This window comes from Barbus barbus (assembly GCF_936440315.1).
Source record: "Barbus barbus genome assembly, chromosome: 44".
NCBI lineage: Eukaryota > Metazoa > Chordata > Actinopteri > Cypriniformes > Cyprinidae > Barbus > Barbus barbus.
The window spans coordinates 5,170,698-5,192,402 of record NC_136722.1 but is presented as its reverse complement, the minus strand read 5'-3'; the positions used below and the strand labels follow the sequence as shown (position 1 = coordinate 5,192,402).

Sequence of the window (21,705 nt, the reverse complement as noted above, 5' to 3'; positions counted from 1 at the left end):
ATTCAGAGTATGGGTCACCATACTTGGCAGTATGTTACTTCACTTCATACTTCATAATCTGATTGGCAGATTATATTAGTCTAGTAATTCTGGGTTTAGTGCTTCACTGAGGGCAGTGTTTGTGCTACGAGGGTGAGAAAGACATAACTGGTGTTTGTCGAATAGGGATCTAATTCTCAGAATCTTTAGATGGTTGAAGGTCTTGTTGACAATGTCATAAGAAGTTGAACTTATCCACAATTCTGAGTGATGGACAAGAAATGAACCCTCAAAAATGCCAACAAACCATATTTCAAACATGAGAGTTCTATTTTTTAAGTTGTTTTCAAAAGCCTAGTGAGATGTACCTAAATGTACCTCAGGTTTTAGACCATATCATAGTACTGAGACTGCTCTCATTAGAGTTACAAACGACCTGCTTTTATCATCTGATCGTGGTTGTATCTCTTTATTAGTGCGACTGGATCTTCACGCCGCGTTTGACACTATCGACCACAACATTCTTTTAAATAGACTAGAAAATTATGTTGGCATTTGAGGAAGTGCACTGGCATGGTTCAAATCGTACTTATCTGACCGCCATCAATTTGTGGCAGTAAATGAAGAGGTATCATACCAATCACAAGTGCAGTATGGAGTACCTCAAGGCTCAGTACTTGGCCCCTTACTTTTCACGTTACTCTTGGGAGATATCATTAGGAAACATGGTGTTAGCTTTCACTGTTATGCTGATGATACCCTGCTCTATATTTCTTCGCGACCTGATGAAACTTACCAATTTGCAAAACTAACGGAATGTATAGTTGATATCAAAAACTGGATGACTAGCAATTTCTTGCTGCTAAATTCTGAAAAAACAGGGCTGTTAATTATTGGCCCAAAAACTTTGGCATGTAATAACCTAGATCACTGTCTAATACTTGATGGCTGCTCTGTAAATTCTTCATCATCAGTTAGGAACCTAGGCGTACTTTTTGATAGCAATCTTTCCTTCGAAAAACATGTTTCTAGCATTTGTAAAACTGCATTTTTCCAACTTAAACATATATCTAAATTACGACCTATGCTCTCAATGTCAAATGCAGAAACATTAATTCATGCATTCATGACCTCGAGGCTAGATTATTGTAATGCTTTATTGGGTGGTTGCTGGTTCAAAATGCAGCAGCTAGTTCTTACTAGAACCAGAAAGTATGACCACATTAGCCTGGTTCTGTCAACACTGCACTGGCTTCCCTATTAAACATTGTATACACATCGTAATTACCTATAAAGCCCTGAATGTTTTGGCACCTCAGTATTTGAGTGAGCTCTTATCACATTACAGTCCTTCACGTCTGCTGCGATCTCAAAACTCTGGCCATTTGATAAAACCTAGAATATCAAAATCTACTGTGGGCGGGAGATCGTTTTCCTATTTAGTGCCCAAACTCTGGAACAATCTACCTAACACTGTTCGGGAAGCAGACACTCTCTTGTCAGTTTAAATTTGGATTAAAGACCCATCTCTTTAACCTGGCTTACACATAATACACTATCACATTTCTATAATTCAAATCCGTTAAAGGATTGTTAGGCTGCATTAATTAGGTCAACCGGAACCGGGAACACTTCCCAAAAAACACCTGATGTACTTGTTACATTGTTAGAAGAATGGCATCTATGCTAATATTAGTCTGTTTCTTTCTTATTCCGAGGTCACCGTAGCCACCCAGATCCAGACTGTATCCAGATCAGATGGTGGATCAGCACCTAGTGATGACCTCTACAGCCAGGACACCTAGATGAGCCCCAGAGACTGATCCCCAGTGAAGACCCCGTCTCCAAGACGGCCATCGGGACAAGACCACAGGAACCAGATTAGTCCTTTGCACAGTCTGATTCTGCTTTATCCTAGATTTAAACTGCCGATTTTTTCTGGCCAGAGGAGAATGACACTATTTCGACAAACTATTTCCCGTCTAAATACTGTAAAGCTGATATAAAGCCACCCAGCTTTATATCAAGCCGATGTAAAGCTGCTTTGACACAATTTGCATTGTTTAAAGCGCTATACAAATAATATTGACTTGACTTGTACCTACTGCCACTGCTGCAAACAGTCGACAGTATATTATGCTACTTTCAAAAACACCTTATTGCATGTATCCTTTGTGGACAATTCAATACCAGATTGCATTGTAATGAGCTGAAAAGACTAAACATATAGTCTACATTTAGCCAATCAGCAGAAAAAAAAAATCAAAACATTGGCTATTTTACCCAATATTTGAGTGTTTTAAGTTTTTTTATGGGTTTTTTTTTGGAGCAACAGACCACTAACGTAGCAACATGCTAACATCAAACTATTTTTAAAATTAACTGAAAGTTGAATAGCTTTCTACATAAGGGGGCATTTAAATGGCATCATTAAAAAAAAAAAATGAAAATTTTCACAATGTTTTTGGGTCCTGAAAATGCTAACTTAAGTTTTTGAAAATGATAATATTGTCTCCATGCAAACTACGCAACCGCAAATTTGTAAAACCAGTGACGTCATACTTATGCATATTATGTGTTCAGTCTATAGGTATGTGCACAGGTGTGTTTAGGTAGTGTTTCTTCACAAAGTGGCATCGCCACCTACTGGTAGGGCTGCACGATAAATCGAAATGAAATCAAAATTGCGATTAGACATAAGCTTCGATTGTCATTGTCATTTCAGTGAAGCACATCTCCATCCGAAGGCCAGAGGGCGCTCTCGCGTGGAAACTCCAAATACGCCTCGCAGAAGAAACCCAGGAAATGCCTATAGCGGTAGCAGAATAAACAGAAGATTTAACTGCTTTTATTGATTCAACGTGACTAATAAACACACGACTATGGCAATATATGGTTTATCTGAGTTCTTATAATTTTCATTATAATAAAGTACATTTATAACGCAATGCTTTTATCACTGCTTAGAATGCTATGAAATATGTTGCGTGCCTTATTCTGTGTAAAAGAAGCCATATCATCTCACAGAAGGATTTATTTCAAACACTCAGCTGACGTTATGAAGTGAGTTTGGAGTAAAAACGTTATTAAATGTGATATTTTCATGTGCTTTCAGATGTAGCAGCACAGAGCCATAGTTCACCGAGAAGCTACACAAACAGCTGTCATTATCGCGATAACGATTTTTCCAATTTCTTAATCGTATGATTATATCGTCTGCAAATTGTTTTTGCGTAGCTTGTCAGAGAACAATGCCTCTGTGTAGTAAATGCTACTCCATCTGAAAACAGGTGATGGAGATTTACTACTAATCACAGAACCGGCTTTACTAACAAGACGTGTATGACAATCGCATTCGATTAATCGTGCAGCCCTACCTACTGGCCTGGCATGTATAATACAGCGATAATCATTTTCGCAGATCTATGTGAATAAGGGTCATTATGTTGTCATCTGAATGCAAAACTTTTAAAAAATGCAAAGGAAAAATGTTTTTGTTTTTAGTACATCGTTGGTGTTTAAACAGTTACCTAGTGTTACTTAGCACAGCTGTCTTATGGCCATAGTTGCAGGCCTTTTTTAATGGCACCAGCAACTAGTGGGTTTGACAGAAGCCTGTAGCAACCAACAGCACCATATGAAAGTGGTAAGATTTGCACAAGAACTCCATGGGAGAGTTTTACGTCTCCACAATGACCAAATTAACTATAGAGATGCATATGCGAAGGAGAAAGAAAAACGGGGTACAAAAGAGGCGACCCGAAACCAAGACTAGTCAGTCACTGTGAGAGACAGACATTCATTCACATGGAGAGAGTCCTTAAAGAAAAGAACCAACTAATGAAATCTCTAGACAGACAAGGACAAAGCAAGGGAAATGAGATGGAGCGAGAGAGAGAGAGATATTAACAAGCGAAAGTATCTGACCTGAGATATGTGGTTGATGGAGGACTCCATCCTGCGCAGTTGCGAGGCCTGGATATCCAACAACTGCAGGACATTGTTGGCTAAGGCATTGATCTGATAGGCCACGCTTGCCAGAGACTGGGTGGTGTAGGCTTTGGTCTCCTCCAAGGCTTTCCTCTTATCCTGTGCCTGTAAGTCAAGGTCAGAAAAACACCTTAATTCACATTTTCACAATAACAGCGTTCACTTCAACAGTCTCAACTAGACCTCCTACAAACTGCCCACGGACCGTCTCATATATAAACAAAAATAGCTGGGTAAAATAGTTCCTATCTGCCTGGTTTCAATGTAACTCCTAGGACACAAACTGTGCAAGTTTTTAAATCAGACTGGGGAAAACACCGCCACGTTTACAGGGTAACACGCTGTTACAGTAAGCAAAGCAATGGTCAAGGCTCTGGATTTGATCAAATTAGCAACTTATGTAGTTTGTGAGCAAACAAAATATTCAATCAAAACTGTAAAATAGGTGTTACTTTCAGGGCCATGTTGGTACATATCTGAATTAGTTTCAAATATTTGAAAATGAATCATTGGAAGTGTAAACATTTCTTTTCTCACATGCTACATTATTGTTCATTAAACTGCTTCATTGTAAAATAAAGCGGTCTGCTGCTGTGGCAGCTGAGGTGGGTGGACATACTAATGTGGAACATTTACAGATATTCACAGTTTTCTACTTAATCCAGTCATTCTCAACCGGGGGTCGGGGCCTGACTTCATAGAAAAAAAAAAAAAAAAAAAAAAATTATATATATATATATATATATATATATATATATATATATATATATATATATATATATATATATATATAAATAAATAAATAAATAAATAAATATATAGACATTTTATATTGTTATTTTATATATTTTTCTAGTTTTACAAAGTTCTGAAATATTTTAGAAATTTTTGAATTAGAAATTAATTAAAAGGTAGTTTTTATTATTATTTTATATCCTTAAACCTTGTCCAGTAAATCACAAACAACTGGAAAAATCATTTGACATTAGAATATTAAGTACATACATTTCAAAAGTAAACAAATTAAATATAGGTAACGCTTTACAATAAAGTGTCATTTGTTAACATTCGTTAATGTATTACATGAACAAACAATGAACAATGCATTTATTTACACTATGTATTAATCTTTGTTAATGTTAATAAAAATACAGTTGTTCATCGTTTATCCGTGTTAGTTCACAGTGCATTAACTAATGTTAAACACAACTTGTTATTTTAATAATGCATTAGTAAATGCTGAAATTAACATTAAGATTAATAATTGCTGCAGAAGTATTGTTCATTCTTAGTTCATGTTAACTAATGAACCGTATTGCCAAAATATAATAATAAAAATACTGTTATAACAATAATAATTTGTAAAAAAAAAAATAATAATAAAAAAATAATAAAATAATCATAATAATAATATTTTATATATATATATATATATATATATATATATATATATATATATATATATATATATATATATATATATATATATATATATATATATATATATATATATATAATAATAATAATGTATTTTATGTTATAAGCATATGTATTTAGTATTTTGTCTGTCAAAAGATTAAATAAAACAGTTACTTGTATTTTGATTCTTTATATACGTTATAAGATAATTCAACAAAAAATGTACTGCAGAAAAAAAATTGGTCTAATCTTTCACCTACATTCTGGATGCTACCTTAAAAGAACTCTGAACGGCAAAACTGTTCTGAAAAAAAAACCTGCATTAACCACAACCACACAGAAACGAAACTCTTGTTTTTTTAATTGTGGTATTTTCTCAGTTCTCCATTTGGCCTACCTCTGTGGTACACCAAGATATCATTGAGGTAAACAAGCTGTCATGCAAGACCTTCTGTGAAAATACATCAAAACCCAATACATGTGCAGGTAAAACCTTACTAAAGCACCTGCGGTGAGGAGGAAACAACGGTCTGCATTTTGACAACGCAGTTTTAGAATTAAATTAATCATATATTTAATAAAAGATCTGATCAACAGAGAAAAAATTTAGTTTTATCACATATAAAATATGGGCCAGATGTGTTGTAGAGCTCCTGCCTGAAAGAATGAAGAAGTGCTTCCTCCAGAGAGTGATAAAACAGCAGCAGCAGTTTGTTAGAGAAGACATTCTGTCTGTATTAAATACATGAACATACACAAGAAGACATTTGCACATGGGGACTACGGCTCCACAGGCATTCCCCATTGCAAATTATGTGGTGAAGGTATGCAATAATATTGTTTTACAGATGTTCCACTGAAACATGGAGCAGAGCTGTTCTTCGGTCAAAAGTCAGGCTATTTTTAGCGAGTATTTGGCAAGAGAAATGGACATTGTTACACTAGAGATATACATCCCAGAGTTTGCTTTTAAAAGAGAGGAATTCACACATAAAGGTTGAAAATAAGTGCATGTTAAGACAATTTAAAGCGACTGAATGTGCCATAAAGGCAGGTTGTAATCTCATATCTCTTACAGAACATTTGGTCCATTTCTAGTCAGTACTATTATCAGACTCTGTTGTAATTCCGTTTTATAGCGGTTCTGTTGATTGAATGTTCCCTATGAGGCGTCTGAAAATCTCATAGTCCACATCCGGCTAACAGAAATGTGTAAGGCGGATAAAAGGATTTTTTGGTGTTTTAAAGAAAATGTCAGTGGTGCTTGCCCATGCAGATGTCAGCACCATAACTGTGACTGTGCAATTTTGGTGTATTCAAAAATACATTGAACATGCATTCAGACATACAAATTATATTATATTTGGAGGCCTGATGTCAGGATAAAACAGTCCAGAAATTGCAATGAAGCAACAGAGACCACTGCAGAACCTATGACTGTCGCTTAAAAATGTATCATTTCACCTTCTTAAGACAAGACTGTCGCCAAAAATAAATAAATAAAAGTCAGTAATTTATTTATTTATTTTAAAGAAGTCTCATATGCTCAGCAAGGCAGCATGTATTTGATTAGAAAGAAGAAACAGAAGCCTAATATACATTTTTTCTATTTCAATATATTTTAATATCTATATTTTTAATTTGAATTTGAATTATTAGCAGCCAGCATTATTTTTTTTTATTTTTTTTACACAACATTATAAACATATGTACTGTCAAATGGTCAATTTAATGCATTATTAAAGTATTAAATCTTTCCAAAATTAAATAAATAAAATACAATAAAAATATCTTACTGGCCCCAAACTTTTGAACGTTAGTATACAGTATATTATGGTTACACAACACCATTTTAGAGATATTTAATTTAATATTTTCTTTAAAATGGTATAAACATTTTTCAAAACCATATGAAATTATGAAACCAACATAACTTTTTTTTTTTTTTTAACTAGATTTTTAACAGATTTGATCTTTTCTGTATTTGTCATTGACCTGTGGACCCAGTTCTTCAAGAAACCAGACTGTGAGAGCTGATAAGGCAAATGTGTGTTGGGGTAACAGAAATGGCCTTTTCAGTAAGACACAAGTCATTAGTTCTGGTCCAGCTGTTAAATGTCTTTCCATATTTGTTCTAACAAAAACAAAAATAACCTTTTGCCATTTTTGTTGCACCTGTAAAGCACCATTCTCACACATCCAAGGCAGGCAGATCTTAAAAAAGACAAAAAACTAAACCGGTTTATCTGAAGGACATTTCACACGGAAAATGTTTGATTGACGTCTTCAGAAATCTCCTAAAGCTTCACAATAGACAAGAGTATCAATCTCCTTTTATCTCTTCTACGGTCCCAGACGCAAAGACCGAGAGATAAGAAAAGGCAAAAGGTGGAGGGGATAAACGCAACACTCTCTTGTTGAACAATGGATAACGCGTTAAAAATGACCTTTTTGAAAATTTGGAAAATCGCATTACATGGCAACTTCCCACCAACAAATTGCTGAAATTCCAAGGCAGCATCCTGTTAATGTGACGTCTATTGACAAGATAAGGGATTAATCTGATCAATCGCAAGGCTAGACTAACATTACCATTGTAAGTGACAACTGCAGTTCTTTTTCTTAAAGGGATAGTTCACCCAAAACTGAAAATTGTGTCTTCATTTACTTATCCTCAAGTTGTTCTAAAAAGCTGTATGATTTTCTCTCTTATGTGGAACATAATGTATATTTTAATAAGATATTTTGAAGAATGTAGGTAACCAAAAAGTTAAATAACGAGGGAAAAATACTACGGAAGTCTATGGGGGACAGAAATTGTTTGGCTACCCACATTTCTCAAAATATCTTCTTTTGAGTTCAGAGGAAGAAAGCAACTCATATAGGTTTGGAACAACTTGAAGGTGAGTAAAGTATGACAGAATTTTCATTTTTGGGTGAACTATCCCTTTAAGCTTAACATTAATCTCCACAATTTCCAAGAAACGAGGCATAGGATAGGTAGACTGTTCCTGGTTCTAAGTGCACAGGAAGGAAAAGCTTTTGTTTCCTCCCTCAAGAAGAGTCAGAGGAGGGACACTTCACCCTGGAGGGATGCAGAAGACCACAGGAAGGAACAGTAGTTCTCTTGGACACTTTTGCTGGACATGCAGGTCTGAGGCAGCGTTTTCTTGGACGGGGCCGCAAAGTGTTTTGGCACCGGAATTCTTCTCCATGCTGAAGAACAAGTCAAAACACTCTCCTCTTCGAGAGCAGAATGTGGGGATTTGTTTGGATTTCCTGTAGCGCTGACAGCCAAGCTCACTCTGCTCTAATACATATCCTGAGGGAAACACACTCAGAATATCAGGTGAAAAAATGCTAGGAATGTCCCTTATTAACACTACGTAACCCTTGTGAAGACGCCTCCTCTGCTTTGCTCTTCTGACAGGAAGACGTAGCGGGATCAGCCACATCCAAACGTTTGTGTTTGTGGGTGTAGTGGCATTCTAGCATTTGTAAAGACCTCAGCTTTGAGACTAGTTCACCATTATACTAAACTAATCCACTAGCCGCTCACAAGTCGTTCAGAAAATTATTTTAAGCTGTATAAATGAACATAAGTTAATGCATAGTGCACAAACATGAATTAACAATCAACAATAGCATGTAAATTAACAATAGATTAGCAAATGCCATAGTTTATGCAATACTAATATTAATAATTTGTCTCTTTAAAGTGCTACTCTATTTTTACTGCTTCATTTAGCATATGCTTTAGATTTTAGACCGTTTGCAGATGTAAAACTCCTGTCTTAAGAACATATTTCGAGATCACTGCTTTCTAATGCATAATGTTTGTCTATATTGGAATACAAGAACACGTTACGTAACCATCCTCTAATAAACGCTGACACCAGTCTGATTACTCAGGGTTTCCTTAAAGGGATATTTTTTTTATTTGAAAATATAATACATCTCTTAAGGCCCGTTCACACCAAGAACAATAACTATAAACATAATTATAAAGATAACGATATTAGCATCCACACCAGCGAATGATATCCTCTGTTTATTCTTGTCTGCCACTTTAAATTCTCAAGATTGTTATAGCAGGACTGATTTTGATTAGGTGTCAAGGTTTTCATCGTTTATTAGCTGAAAAAAAAAAAAAAAAACGTTCTGAAAGTGATTCCAGTGATATTGTCCCTTTATCATTATAGCTGTGGTGAAAACCATTGAGAACCATTTTTTTTAACTATATGTTTATCGTTATCTTTATAGTTATCATCCTTGGAGTGAACAGGCCATTCATAACACACACAACCATCATTATCAGGTTGTAGTATAATATTAAAGTATTTATTAATTTTGTGAAGTTTTCGTAATTTTATGATGTGCTTTTGCTATTTTTATATTTTTATTTAGCTTTAATTTCTTTCAGTTTTTCTAATTTGCGTTTTATACAGTTACGTTTTTCATCTAGTATTTATATTTGATGTTTATTTCAGCTTCGTTTCTGTTAACGAAAAAAATTGTAATAGTCATAATTTAAGTTAACAGTAACACTGATTAGTAATCAATCCATAAACCCGGATGAACTGATGGTTTAAAGTAGGGGTCGACCGATATGTGTTTTTCAGGGCCGATGCCGATACCGATTATTACAGACCAAGTAGACCGATAACCGATATATTGAACCGATATGTCTGGTGTAAAAATGAAAATGAATGTCAAAATTAAGAATAACAAGGGCTCTGACAAAAACGGCCTTCCCTAGTGTTGGTTGCACTTCTTACTCTTGTCTTCCCCCATGCATCCATCTACAATAAGGGTCATATATAAAGAGAGAGTTAAAAGTGGGGCCACTGTATGCTTCATGATTAAGCTTATGAATACTAAATACCAAAGCTAAACAGCTTGGGAAAATGTAAGTATTTGGCTTCAATAATTTACATGTTAGTATGTGTAATAGCATAACCTCTCATAATTCTTCATTAATTATTTTAGGTTGACTAAATCATAACCTACAAGAGGTGACTATTCAATTCATCATCTAATGCACATCAATTGATTAATTTAAAAAGCGCAATGTATATAATACGTGTAAATAATTTAATTGGCTTCATAGCTTCATTGTAGAAGTTGCGAAGAAGACCGCAACTATTTTAATGAAACTATAACACTAATAGCGTGTTATAGGCTCACTTGGTTCAATAGCCTATTGAAATGTCCCAATTTCCGTCATCCTAATCTTGGCCTATGTGACAGTAACTTAATCTTGGCCTATGTGACAGTATCTTAGTCTTGGCCTATGTGACAGTAATTTCCATTAGTTTTCATTTACAGAACAGTGCAAATGAAGGCATAAAACATTAATTTAATTTATCTTTTAATCAAATGAGAGTTGAACTATTTTTTGGCAAACAAATGGGTTTACTATTAAAATTAAAACATGTAAGAAATAGCGTATTGTGTGATTGTTCTTTTAAACAAAAGTTGTAATAATTGTAGTAGCATTAGTAAATAAACCGAACTTTTATTTTGACGGGTTGCCATGAGGACCTCTTAAGTTTCTGTAGCCTATTTATGATATGACGATCGTTTTACTCAAACGAAACAGTCAAATGCTCATGAAGTAACTCTCAGAGCAGTTCTGGGGATGATGTTCATGTATTTATGTCCTCATTTAGTGACATGGCAGATGCGGAATACACCGCGAGCGTCGCACACTCCAGTGTGTGTGTGTGTGTGTGTGTGTGTGTGTGTGTGTGTGTGTGTGTGTGTCAAAACCGCGCGTCTGTGCCTTTCACATATACAGAGACACGCCGAACATGCAGAATTCATATTTAAATAGTCTTTTTGCAGCTTAATGTTTACAGATAGTCCATATCATGAGTCGATTTAAGTGTACTGACCTACTTTTGATTAATTCATCCAAACTTTGACTAATTCCGTGACTCCGCGTTATACAGTAAATTCCATTTATATGACTGGATTCCGCGATTCCCCCTGCGTTTCCCCCATCTCGGAAATCATAAATAGATAATATTGAGGTTTTTACAACTTCAGTGTAGTGGATTGTAATTTATTGCAACTTGAGCAACGTCTGCTGCTGCCTTTTGAGAGAGAACTGATGCGCTGATGAAGCAGCACCAGTTAGCAAGCGCTTTCGGTGTGAGAGTGCCTTTAGTCTTCCACGTTGATTGGTCGGACTCCTGACTCTCAACAAATCAGATGCGCGGTGGGCGGAGACTGCTCTAGGCCACAGAGTGGTGAGTTCCGACAGGCTGCATCAGAGCCAAATAGCGCGTTTCATAATTAAATAATTTTATCGGCACATCGGTTTTGAAAATGACCGATGCCGATTATCATAAAAATGCTTAATATCGGTGCCAATAATCGGCCAGGTCGATAATCGGTCGACCCCTAGTTTAAAGTTTAAAATATTAGCATTTTTGTTTCTTACTCACTCCTATGCTTTCACTTCAGAAGACATCGATTCATCCACTGGTGTACGAATTACTCTATGACGGTACGTGTTTTTTGGAGTGCTAAAATTCTGGCACCTATTCATTTGCACCATATAGACTCACAGAGATGGATTATTTTTTCTAAAAATCTCTGTATTCAACTGAAGAAAGTAAGTCATATGCATCTGGGATGACATGAGGGTGAGTAAATGATAAAAGACTAATTTGGAATATCCATTAAAGACCAATTAGTGAATTAGTCATTTAGGCAACCCACTAACTAGTCGGTTTTGAAAACATTTTGCATGTATAATACTGGCCAGTTCACTCTGCCCTAACAAACAGCCTGCAAACATTCTGTTGGTTGTTAGATTGATGGGAAACATACAGTAATTTTCACACCAACCCAACAAACACCAACAGAGTTTAAACACACTGACTCAACAAATTTGGTATTTTCTAAGGCAGTGCAAACTAACATTTACAGGCTCAGTTTGTCCAAAAATGAATATGTTGTCATCATTTACTCATACTGTTCCTAGCCTGTATTATTTTTATTCTCATGAAGCAAAAAAGAAACAAGTTAGAATGAAGGTCCAAGTTACTATTTTGCACAATTTAAATGAATAAGAACAGGGACTGGATTCTTTTGAAAGAATTTAGATAAAGATAAATTCCAAGAAGTTCGTAAGTGCGATTCTTAAAAAAATAAAACTCTTAAGAGGTTCTCATTTTTTCTTTCTTCTGAAGAACAAAATGACAGGCTTTGCTGTTATCTAATCATATGGTGGTTCAAGTCGAAGTCTCACAAATCAGTTCAATAAAAAAAAAAAAAAACACTCCAGTGGCCATCTTTTTGCACTGCCTGCAAATTACCATATTAATCATAATAAGGTTAAGGTTAAACACTATTTTTGTTGCGACAGGAGTTTAGCACTAAGTCGTTTCTTAAACACTTATATTAAAGAGTCTGTTTCAAGATGGAGCCATCCGTTGCATTCATCTGTGCTCCGTCCTTCTCATGCTCTCTCTAAAGTGAAAGGAAGTCATACACATTTGGAATGTTTGATGATGAGTATATATCGACAGAATTTCCATGTTTGGGTGACTAGACCTTTAAAGAGTTCAAAGTGTGTGTCCTTTGTGTCAATTCTTTCATGCAAAAGAACAGATGGAAGTCAAGGCCAAAGAAGCAGGGTTGTAATTACAGGCCTCTGATGGCTCTTTAATCTGTTATAGCCACTGGGTAGTAATCGCAGTGTCTGATCACAGGAAGGGGCATTCAAGAGCGCTTCCCACCCAAGCGCATGCTGGTTCGCAACACTGAAGGGGCAGCTGAGGATCTCCACCAGGAAAAATAATGAGTATTTGTAGGATTTACTGATGTGGCTTTGCTAGAGGATGCCAGTGAGAGAAGGATTATGGTCTTGTGGCGTAATCTAGGTACTGGCATGAGCAATGCTAACGCCACTTTCCAGGACATATGTTAGCCGGAGCTAAGCTAGCGGTGGTAAAGTCTTGTCTCTCCCAGGACAACTGCGCTAGCCTCTGACCTCGATTCTGTAAACAGAGACATCTGGGGGGTTATTGTGTCCATTTCCATGACGATGCTCAATGACATCCATGCACAATTTAAGCATACAGTGGCCCCAAAAAGTAGTTTGATGGTAAAGCCACATTTAAATGCATGAAAATCATTGCATTAGACTAGGGTTGTGAGACCCTATATAGGCTCAATGGAATATATAGGCTCAATATATAGGCTCAATGGAAAAACGTGCCTCAAACTACAAAAACGTACTTACACAAACAACTCACTCCAGCTGAGCCCTACGTGGATCACTGATAAGCTAGGCAATATCGCGTTCATAATCGAAGGCAATTCGTCTGTGATTAAGAAAGCAATATTGCCTAGCTTGTCAGTGAACTACGGCTCTGTGTAGTAATGTCGCTCCATCCGAAAGCACGTGATGGCGATTTACTACGAATCACGAAACCGGCTTTACTGACAAGATGCACATGATAATGGAATTTGATTAATTGCACAGCCCTATCACAATATATCGCTATATATTTTTTCCAATAACAGTGATATGATTTTTAAACATTTCCAATATTTCAATATACATTACCAGTGTTTTCCATACATTGGTTTATATGTGGTGGCCCACCACAACTTCGTCGATTAAACATGAGTGCCGCATGTCTTAAAATCAAACCACGACGCGGGCATTTTATATGAATTTAACTTTGAAGGGAACCGACTGTTCTCAGAAAAGTTGATGGCATTTTCATTTTATCTGATAAAGCAGCGTTTATAAGAGGAGCGATGCTTTGTGTACAGCCATTACCAGGGAAACCAACATTTCTGCTGCTCCAAAAGCGCCTCCTGCTTGCAGACAATGAATTTGCATTTTCAATAAGCCCGTCTCAAGCAACGTGTTTTTGTTATTGCTCAATTTTTTCTTTTTTCTGCAGAAACTATGAGCTCTTTGTATATTAATTACCCTGGCTGAAGCTCTTTTGTTTCTATCAATAAGAATAATCAGCCTATGTTATAATTTTTATTTAAATATATTAATGTGAATAAGGTGAGCCTGAGAGTCTTTTTTTATTTAGTCTTTTTTAGTTTATTTTTACTGTGATTTCACATTTCTTGTTTGTATGAAGGCTAAATACCAATAAAAAGTGAACATTAACTTGTACTGTTTTTATATCTAAAATATTATATAGGGCCTAGTTTTATAGGAGGAGGTTTCATAGACATGGAAAATGCATTTTTCAGAAGCTTGTAGGTACAGACATCCGTTGTGGGCAGTTTTTCTGAGGTTTTTTTTTAAATGTTCATATCGATATTGGAATTATATTGTATAGACTGAAATTAAGAAATATATTGTGATATAAATTTTGAAGATATCATCAAGCCTTAGTGGCAGTTAACACAAATTATGATTACAGAGGAAACTATTGATTAATAAGTAGTCTACTTATTCCTTCTTATGTCCTTGTTTGACATCTGCATCACTTAAACATCTCCATATGTATGGCTTTCCTGACAAAGTAAACTTGCTTAGTAGCTCACCTGGTACAGCACTGCACTTGTGATAAAGAGCATTAAAGTACGTGTCCTGTGAAACACGAGTCGCAATAAAAGAGTTCAAAAACTTGCTGAAGCAAGCTAAAATAGCATGATTAATTTAGCAAATGCATTTTAATTTCACTTTTGCTTTTGTTAACATTGACTACATTGCGCATGCGCTGATTTGTGAATGTGTGTTGTGAGTTTGAGCTCCGTCAAGTTGATTCTTTATCGTCTATTTTCTATCCTAAAAACAATTTTATACACTATCATTTTCGTTTCTATAACGTGTGAATATATCCACTATAGCATTCTAAAACAAAACCAATCAGAGCGCCTTGTTATCACTAGTTTTATTTTATTTTGATTTCTCGTGTCTGCTATTAGCTTATAGCCCGTTAGCATCGGCAGCATGGCTGCCGCTAATCTCGCTTAGATTGCTAATACTCTATTCACACACATTACCATTGTTTCACTCTTACTTGCTTAAATGGCAGATTTGTGTCTACCTTTGAGTGCAGGTGAGGACACGTTCGAGCTGCATTCGGTGCAGCTGGAGCTGGAAGCCGTAGAGAAGCAGATCTGCGACCTGGTGGAGAAGCAGGCCCAGCTGAGAGAGCGGAGAGCAGCGCTGGAAACATCCCGGGCTGACGCTCACCGGGGTAAGTATACAGCAAGTAAGTATACTCAACTATATATCTCAACAAGACCAGATGAAACTTCTCAACTATCTAAGCTAATAGATTGTGTAAAATATGTAAAAGATTGGATGACCAATAATTTCCTCCTATTACATTCAGATAAGACAGAGATATTACTTATTGGACCAAAAAATAGTACACAGAATCTCTTGGATTACAATTTGCAACTAGACGGATGCACTGTCACGTCCTCTAAAGTCAAAAATCTGGGTGTTATATTAGACAGCAACTTGTCCTTTGAAAATCATATTTCCCATGTTACAAAAACAGCATTCTTCCATCTTAGAAACACTGCCAAGCTTCGAAGCATGCTAGCTGTTTCTGATGCAGAAAAGCTAGTTCATGCATTCATGACCTCTAGACTGGACTATTGTAATGCACTGCTAGGTGGTTGTCCTGCATCTTCAATAAACAAGCTACAGATAGTCCAAAATGCAGCGGCTAGAGTTCTTACCAGGTCAAGAAAATATGATCATATTACCCCAATTTTACAGTCTCTGCACTGGCTACCTGTTCAGTTCCGTATCATTTACAAAATATTATTACTTGCCTATAAGGCCCTAAATGGTTTAGCTCCTGCGTACCTAACTTGTCTTCTACCACACTATAATCCAACCCGCTCCCTAAGGTCACAAAACTCTGGACTTTTGGTAGTACCTAGGATAGCAAAGTCCACTAAAGGAGGTAGAGCTTTTTCACATTTGGCTCTTATATTGTAAATATATTGTGGAAACTTAAATTCCTGTAGAGCTGCTTTGCAAAGATTTGTATCGTAAAAAGTGCTATAGAAATAAACTTGAATTGAATTGAATGAACACTATTGGTTAGGTTTAGGGTGTACGCTGATTCACTATCAAATGACTGTTATAAATTGAATCTTTTAATTAAACACTCAATAAAACTCACAAACTCAGGAGTCACTAGTATGAATCCTTCAATGAATGCACTCAATAAATCCATCGCGTTACTGAATCAAAACACTCAATGAACTTCATTACTTTTATTAACGTCTCTCATAACTAGTTTAGTGTATTTAATGTCTGTGCAACATAAATCAGTCAGAAATAGCCAAAGTTTGTATAGGTCTGATTAGTAATTCAGTCACTTTTCAGATGAGAAAGGTATTAAAAACAGACAACTAAGCTCTGCAAAAGTAAAGCCCAGGCTGAGCAGGACAGTGCCCTTGATACGGCGATCTACCCAAGATGCAACCACCCTTATTCAGACACACTCATTCAAAGAGAAACAAGCCACACCTATGAAGGCCACAGGACAAACAGCTAGATTAGAAAAGCTTAAATACACATGACCTCAGTCTGGTTCGAAAGTATTTTACAACTGTTATCAGTGAATATTTTCACAGTACTGTTTAGCAAGCTGATTGAATGTGCTTCAGTAGTTGACCACTTATCAAAAAGAGCTTATTTTATTTCATTTTACTACTAGTATAGTAGTGTGTATATATATATATATATATATATATATATATATATATATAGGAGTATGTTTTACAAGAATGTACCATTTCAGATTTTGTACTTCATAAATGCAATGTTTTGCCTTTTTTTGTAATTGTCTGTGAAATTTACTAGCAATTTCAGAGCTTTCTTAGCAATTGCACAGCAATACACAAAACATCATAGCATCATGTTGGCGACTTCTGCACACACAAGAACCAATCACATATTTCCAAAATATCCAAACAGTATATTACATACAATATCAAGTGCTGAGTGTCTCCTTCAGAAGTTCTGGTGTAGGCCTTTCATATCACAATAAAATCAGACTTATTGTTCTGAACACAATACATCCTCCACAGAGAAGCCTCGCTGGAACGGTGGGCAGCAATCTTCACACTTGTCCTATTATATGGAAAATCCTAGTCTGCAGTAAACTTAGTTTGCTGAAGTCAATGCTTGAGTCACGCAGGGCAGAACACTCAGAGACTAAGTGTCTCATTGAGCTGGCCATGTTAAAAAAAATCAGGGCACCTAAACTAAACAGTAAACCAGCTAGGAGATGGAAAAACAAAGACAAAACTCAATGTTTTTTGACTAAACTTGTGTATCCATTTCACATTCGTGTGCATAGCAATGGTGCACCACCTGTTCAAGAGCGTTTTCTGTTTGTGTCCTTCTCACTAAGCCAGGTGGCTTGTGTTCATTAATGCACCCTTGTCAGAAGCCAACCTGTCCACGGAGGTTACAGCAGCACGCAGTCTTGCATTCCAAAAGAGGAAAATTGCTGGACAAACATGCAAATTGGACCCTGGGGTATTTTAAATACAAACTTTAAAACACCAGAGATTGTACTTTAATGCATGCATGGATAAAGCAATGCACCTTGCATTTCCACAACCTATAAATGTAAGCGTCCCAAAGTGTTGTCATCATTTACTCACTCTCATGCCATTCCAAATCCAAACTCTGAAGACTTCTTCCGTGGAACACAAAAGGAGAAGTTTAGCAGATTGTTCAAGCTGCTCATTTCCATACAACAACTTTGGAACAGCTGTTTAACTCCTTTCAGTCATTTTGGCCCGTCCGTTACAAGGCTATCGCACACTATAAGATTTGGAATATTGCTCATAAATCATATGGAGAACTTTCAGTGTTGCGCAGCAAAAACGTATTTTTATTTCTTACATTCCTCATTACTTTGAAATTGATCATGGTCCGATTCATGAACAAGCTGATTAGCTATTTCATAATTTCATTTTGCAAACTGCACTGAACATATGCAATTGGGACTCGATCTGATTGCAGCTGTACTCAAGTCGACAACTCACTGATTCAATGATCCATGAGTCTTCATATCTGACTCAAAACAAGCTGAGAACCGATAGATTCACAGAGCTTGAATGCGCATACAACTAATGGTGCAAAAACTCGCCAAATTTATTTACTGGTTATTATAAATTAATATCTTATGTCAGTCACGACTCTCAGTTATTTGTGAACTAAATCTGCTGTAAATTGGAGAGCCGTTTAAATCTATTTTATGTCATATAGACGTCACAAGCCGGGTTTCCATAACAGATTTGAGCAAAAATTTTGCGATGTTTTATAAATGTTCATAAAAAACTATTGTGAATTGACGGCATTCCCATTAACTAAAGTTACGTGACTTAAACGTTATTTTTTCCACTTGCGATAAGTCATGGATGTTGGTAGGTTTATGTATATTGCTGAGACCAAAAAAACGTTTTTTTGCGATATATAGGAGTTTTTGCGAAACGGACGCATTTTCATTCGGCATATTTTCAATTCACAATTTCAATCTGCGCAATTTGATGGGTAAAGGAAATATGGCTACTGTCATACAAATTAGGCTATTTTAAGGAAAAACTAAACAACGTTAAAATAATGCAACTTAATATTATAACACTAGTTGTTTTTGTATTTTGTTATTCACTTGCTTGCACGCTTGAGTTATCAGTAATTTAAATATTTGAGTATATTGAAATTTTATGTTTTGACAGTGAATGGCAAGGTATTGAAAAATGATAAACATGGTACATCAACCTGTACTTTTAATACTTAAGTACATTAAAAATGAAGTACTTTCGGATTTAAATACTCAAGTAAAATTAAAAGAAATACGTGTACATTTCCTGGAGTTATATATTAGGGTTTCTGAACTTGAAATCAAGCACTTGATTTGAGCACTTTGTCCACCACGGACTACTTTTACGGTACATTTTTGTCGTTTTGACATCCATATGGTGCTTTTCTGAGTTTGACTGCCATTGGTCATGGTCTACTTTCATTGTATAGAAAATAGAAAATGCCATTCTGCCAAACTTCTCCTTTCATGTTTCACTTTAAAAATAAAGTCACAAGGGTTTGGAACAGCATGATGATGAGTAAATCAACTATTCCTTTGACACATTCTTTGCATTCTGGGTAAAAACTAAGTCTTTGGATGTCATCTGTGATTAAATCCAGAATGAGAAAGATCAACATTTCCACATGAAGGCTAGAAACAGCAGTGTGACCCGTCCTGCCCCTGAAGGAGACGACTGACTTCACGGCACTCCTGACATGCTTTCTCCCGCTCTCAAACACATAGAGAGAACATGAGAAAGTGGGGCAGTGGCTGTCCTGGTTACAAAGACCCACTCCCACCATCTGCTGCTGCATCATCACAGCGACACAGTCATTCACAGGAAGTGCCTTCATCCTGCGCTCAGGCATGATACACAGGGTGGAAAAAGCCACATGGTAGCCTGCAGGCCGTACTGTCAAGCCAGGACTTGAACGCTAGACGTAGTGATTGGTTTCCCATCTGAGTCATCTTCTTCTGCGGTTGCTGCTGTAGTATCAATGCGACTCAATGCGTGCTCGGTCATGCGGAGGACAGGGTTGCCATTTTACATCAAACCTGACGTGCCGCTTTGCGAACCAATGTTGTGCTACCTGTCGAGCAACTTTTTCTTAAGGAATTAGAACACCTTGATAGTGCCGTTTTAGTGCAGTAGATCTCATCCGTGGTTTAATCTTAAGCTCTTCTAACAGGTGTTTAGTATCTTGAGAGAAATATAGGTTAGAGAGATGGGTTAGATATTATATTATTAACATCTGACGCAATTGGTTACAGAGTATTTCACTTTCTTTAAAATGTTCCTTATAAATCAACAGTGCACTGAATGAACTCTCTTGACAGAGGAGGGTCAGTCATTTCTAGCAATTAGTTCCGTCACTGCAAAATTGTGCACTGAAAAAAATCCAGATATATATTCCATACTGATAAATGGGCAATATACAAACAGATAAGATGATCATAAAATAAAGAAAATCAGAAAAATATATAAACATTTATTTTTACTGAAATTTGTAATAAAGGCAAATTCTTTCAAATGGAAAAAAATGGATATTATTTGAGTTTAATAAATAATGACCAAATATGACAATAATAATAATACTTCTAAATAAATAAATAAATATTGAAAGCAATTATATGCTTACAAAATGTTTATTATATGCATAAAATTAAAATCAAACACACATAAACTTAAATAATAAAGCCTTAATATTACAATAACATTTTATATTAGTGTAAAAAAAAAAGTATATATCAAATTAATAACTAGCAATATAAAAGACTTGAAATATTAACAGTTTGATGTAATATTAATGTAAAATTCGAACAAAATTATATATTTTGGTTTCATTTCAGTTTTGTTTTTTTGGTGGGGTTTTTTTTTTTGAGGGGGGGGCAAAACTAAACACTGCTGAGTTCGCAAACAGTGCTTTGAGGAAGCAGATACGATAAACTGTGATCTATTAAAACAAGACTTTAGCTCAACTCGTTCTTTTCTCTCTTCAAGCTTAACAAAACTGAGCGTGTTTCGTCAAGACAGTCAGAAATGCATCGTTGAGAAGACCAGACAGTTCTCACATCCTCCTTTCTGAAGTTTGAGCCGATTCTGGTGGATATCAGCAAAACTTCATATGTGTAAGTTAAACAGTATCCAGACACACCCTCAATGTAAACGACTCCAATCCCGTAACGATACCATCAACAAACCACTTAAATAAGATCAAGCTTTGCAAAAGATCGCCCTATATGAGCTCAAAATGATCTCCCACAAGCAGTTCATTCCTGCTTTTCCATTTTACAACCATATTTCCTGCCCGATGCCCACAGCAGTGCTGGAGATCAGAAACACGCGCGTGCTTAACTTACCTGAACATAATTATTCTCACAGTAGTCCGCGACCCTCGTAAGGTTCTGATAACTCTCCACGAGAGCTCGTTTACCGGCTGGGATTTCGTCCTCTAGTAACATCTGCAGCTCTGCCATCTTACATGTCTCCACAGAGCTTCCTACTCCTCGTCTCTGGGATTTGATTGAGAACTCAAGCTCAGCCCCAGTGATGTCGGAATGGTTCATTTGAGCCGAATCTTTGTAATGAATCAATTGAACCGGTTCGCTGAACGATTCGTATATCGGACTGATTCGGGAAGAACTGTTCGCGAATCAATGACTCACTGAATCATTGAACCGAGACATCCGCGACTCGCATTGGGCCGGATTATCTACGAAAAACCGTAGTACAAGTTTTTGGAGTGAACCGAGTAGC

General features: G+C 36.2%; 1 protein-coding gene across 11 annotated transcripts in view; it reads right to left on the bottom strand.

Annotated features, from left to right (window-relative positions):
• The window catches only part of LOC306863655 (abl interactor 1-like), a 61,792-nt gene extending 40,263 nt beyond the window's left edge, over positions 1–21,529 (bottom strand). For all 11 annotated transcript variants that reach the window (XM_079407154.1, XM_079407158.1, XM_079407156.1 and 8 more), the window contains exons 1-2: positions 21,309–21,529; positions 3,907–4,074 (exon numbers count right to left, since the gene is read on the bottom strand). In XM_079407154.1, the coding sequence (XP_079263280.1) occupies positions 3,907–4,074; positions 21,309–21,515 (375 nt within the window). In that variant the 5' untranslated portion in view covers positions 21,516–21,529. The remainder of the gene's footprint in view (positions 1–3,906; positions 4,075–21,308) is intronic.
• Between the last annotated feature and the right edge of the window lie 176 nt (positions 21,530–21,705).